The sequence below is a fragment of the Cucurbita pepo genome, unplaced genomic scaffold (assembly GCF_002806865.2).
Source record: "Cucurbita pepo subsp. pepo cultivar mu-cu-16 unplaced genomic scaffold, ASM280686v2 Cp4.1_scaffold000285, whole genome shotgun sequence".
Classification (NCBI taxonomy): Eukaryota; Viridiplantae; Streptophyta; class Magnoliopsida; order Cucurbitales; family Cucurbitaceae; genus Cucurbita; species Cucurbita pepo.
The window spans coordinates 53601-56133 of NW_019646533.1; the positions used below are offsets into that span (position 1 = coordinate 53601).

Genomic DNA, 2533 nt, shown 5'->3' on the forward strand with positions numbered 1-2533 from the left:
AAGAAAAAGGGTGATGAATAGATATCTTCATTTTTATATTTATTATTCGGATTAATGAACTAAATCAGATAGTTATATGAATGAAAGAAAACAGCTTAGTTAAATAAAAATTAAAACACGCAAATATATATATATATAACTTACCTTCTCGCATCTGAGAAAGAACAGTCGATTCTCCTTTGAAAGGATAGTGTCTGGACTCTTGCACCCAATGCAAATAACATACTCATCTGAAAGAACAACACAAGGGGAGGATCGGGAGGAAAATGTGAATAAAATCACTCATATTTAGTAACGACAGTAAATAGCAGAAGGTTTGCCAACGTAATTACTTAACAAACATCAGCATATTCATCAGTGGAAATTGAAATAAGTCCATCTTTTATAAGTTGATTCCAACCCCTTCCCCCGGTATATAAAGAATTTGCATAGTTGCCACTGACTTTCTCAATGCTATACAATCATTCACATTTTTTTTTTCCTATCTCATCTAGAAATAAGTCCTTGCATTCCCTCTCCTATATTGTCACAAAGAAGTTCTGCCCATGTATTGTAAAGGGTTAAACAAATCAAGTTACATGTCAAAGATGATAACGATAAAATGGAGGGAAAAGGCAAAACTAAAGGATATGTTCATAATCCATATCCAAGGACTCTTTCTGCCCATGTATTTTCTTTTTTTTTTTTTCTTTCGAGCAAAATGAATGGAAGACTATTCAAGGACTCTTTCTCCACCTTTGCTACTTCTTTAGAACAAACACATTTTCATGTCATATATGATAGTTTATTTTCTTTGATTTCCAATTAGATATCTCTTTTATACACCTTTAAGGGCTGGAGGTCATTCTATTTCAATTTCGTTTCCCTTCTAGAAATTTTTTTAACTTAGTAAAATAAATTGGATAAAGAGAAAACATCAAGTCTGAATTTAGGTCTCGTTTAGCAGCAGAAGACAATGAAGTAAGTCAATGAGGCCACTTACTGACATATCTTCGCAGAATTCCTTCAAAGTTCTTTGGTGCAAACCTTCCTTTAACAACCAATCTCTGCTGTCCATCAAGAGATCCACTGGTTCCCAGTTCCGCCAATAAGAAAGCCATAACATGGTCTGGCTGACGATGCATCCTATTTGATTTTCATTTGTAGAGAGAGTCAAGTTCAAAAGATAAGCAAATAGTTCAATTTAAACCATCAAGGATCTACCATAGAAAAAGAAAGAGCAAGGGGCCGGGGAAGATAGAAGAAATACATATTGCTGCACCTTTATAGGAAAACATAAATGCTCTAGACTATTTTTGCAATAGATGATCTTAGATGGACTTAAAATTTAAAAAAATTGTAGGTCTACTGATGGATAGAAATTGTGCACAAAACCATTGTTGAAAGAGCTAAACTCAGCGCTGCACACAGATATGATGATCACAGTGATAACTTATAAATTCATTTGCCATAATGATAAACAAGCAACTTTCCTCTCCAAATGGCAATTAGCATGCCATTTTTTCGTAGCATCTTAAAAGCATGTAACTAGCTAAAATACTTCAACTTGTCCAGTTTCTTATAAGAAAATAAATAATAGAAATACTTCAAAATTTTCATATCCTTCGATTGAATATAAAAAATTGCTTTGAAAAAAAAAAGCACTTGAAATGTGTTTTCCAATCTGTACTAGCAGAGAATGTGCTTAATACAATAACAACCCAAACTCTCTCTTACAACAATATATAGATCACAAGGCAGATTCTGGGGCACAAAATCAACATATGAACCTAACATGCCAGTACTTTTATGTCGTGGAGCATTCAAAAAATCAAGAAGAAAATAAATAAAACCACTATAGACAGAAAGATAGCTTTTTTTTGGATGAATATACAGACAGAAGAGTACTAAAGATCACATCAAACTATAGATTGCAAGCATGCAGCAAACAAGAGTTCAATTAACATAACGCATATGATAAAATAATCATATAAACTTACTTGTTGAATTGAATAACACAAACAATGAATAAAAAAAATCTGAAGTGCAAAAAGCCTATAGTTGTATATGATAAAAATCTGGTAAGAATAATGCATGGTCATATGGCTAATGAATACATACGTTTTACATAGATCCATGAAATTGACGAAAACAGTTTTCTTTGTGCCTTCACGAAGAACTTGAGGAGGCCTCATAACTGTTCTACGCCTATCACCTGCAAGCTCTGGATTATTCTCTCTAAGAATGTTAAATACCCGTCCAAGAAGCTGCACAGCAAGACAACAAAAAGGCATCAGTTATCTAATGTTAACCAAGATCTATGACATATTTGTAGCAAATAAAATTTCAAAAAAAAATATAAAACCAAACAAATCTCCAGCAATCTTTACAATTACTATTAGTACCATGCAAAGGAGAATATTAATAAAACAACAATATAAATCTGACATTTTAACTCATTTGAGATGAAACAACAAACCAAATAAATTCCAAAATACGAGAGTTTTGTTTGAGGGTCTAGAAACTTTGAAGGCCTCCATTTGTTTCAAAACCA

At 32.6% G+C, this 2533-nt stretch overlaps 1 protein-coding gene across 1 annotated transcript in view; it reads right to left on the minus strand.

The window, feature by feature from the left end:
* The window catches only part of LOC111784868 (eukaryotic translation initiation factor 2 subunit beta-like), a gene marked incomplete at its 5' end in the record, with an annotated part of 14642 nt that extends 12396 nt beyond the window's left edge, over nucleotides 1-2246 (minus strand). Inside the window, 3 exon segments of the mRNA XM_023665412.1 lie at nucleotides 145-230; nucleotides 983-1125; nucleotides 2101-2246. Coding sequence (XP_023521180.1) covers nucleotides 145-230; nucleotides 983-1125; nucleotides 2101-2246 — 375 coding nt within the window.
* Between the last annotated feature and the right edge of the window lie 287 nt (nucleotides 2247-2533).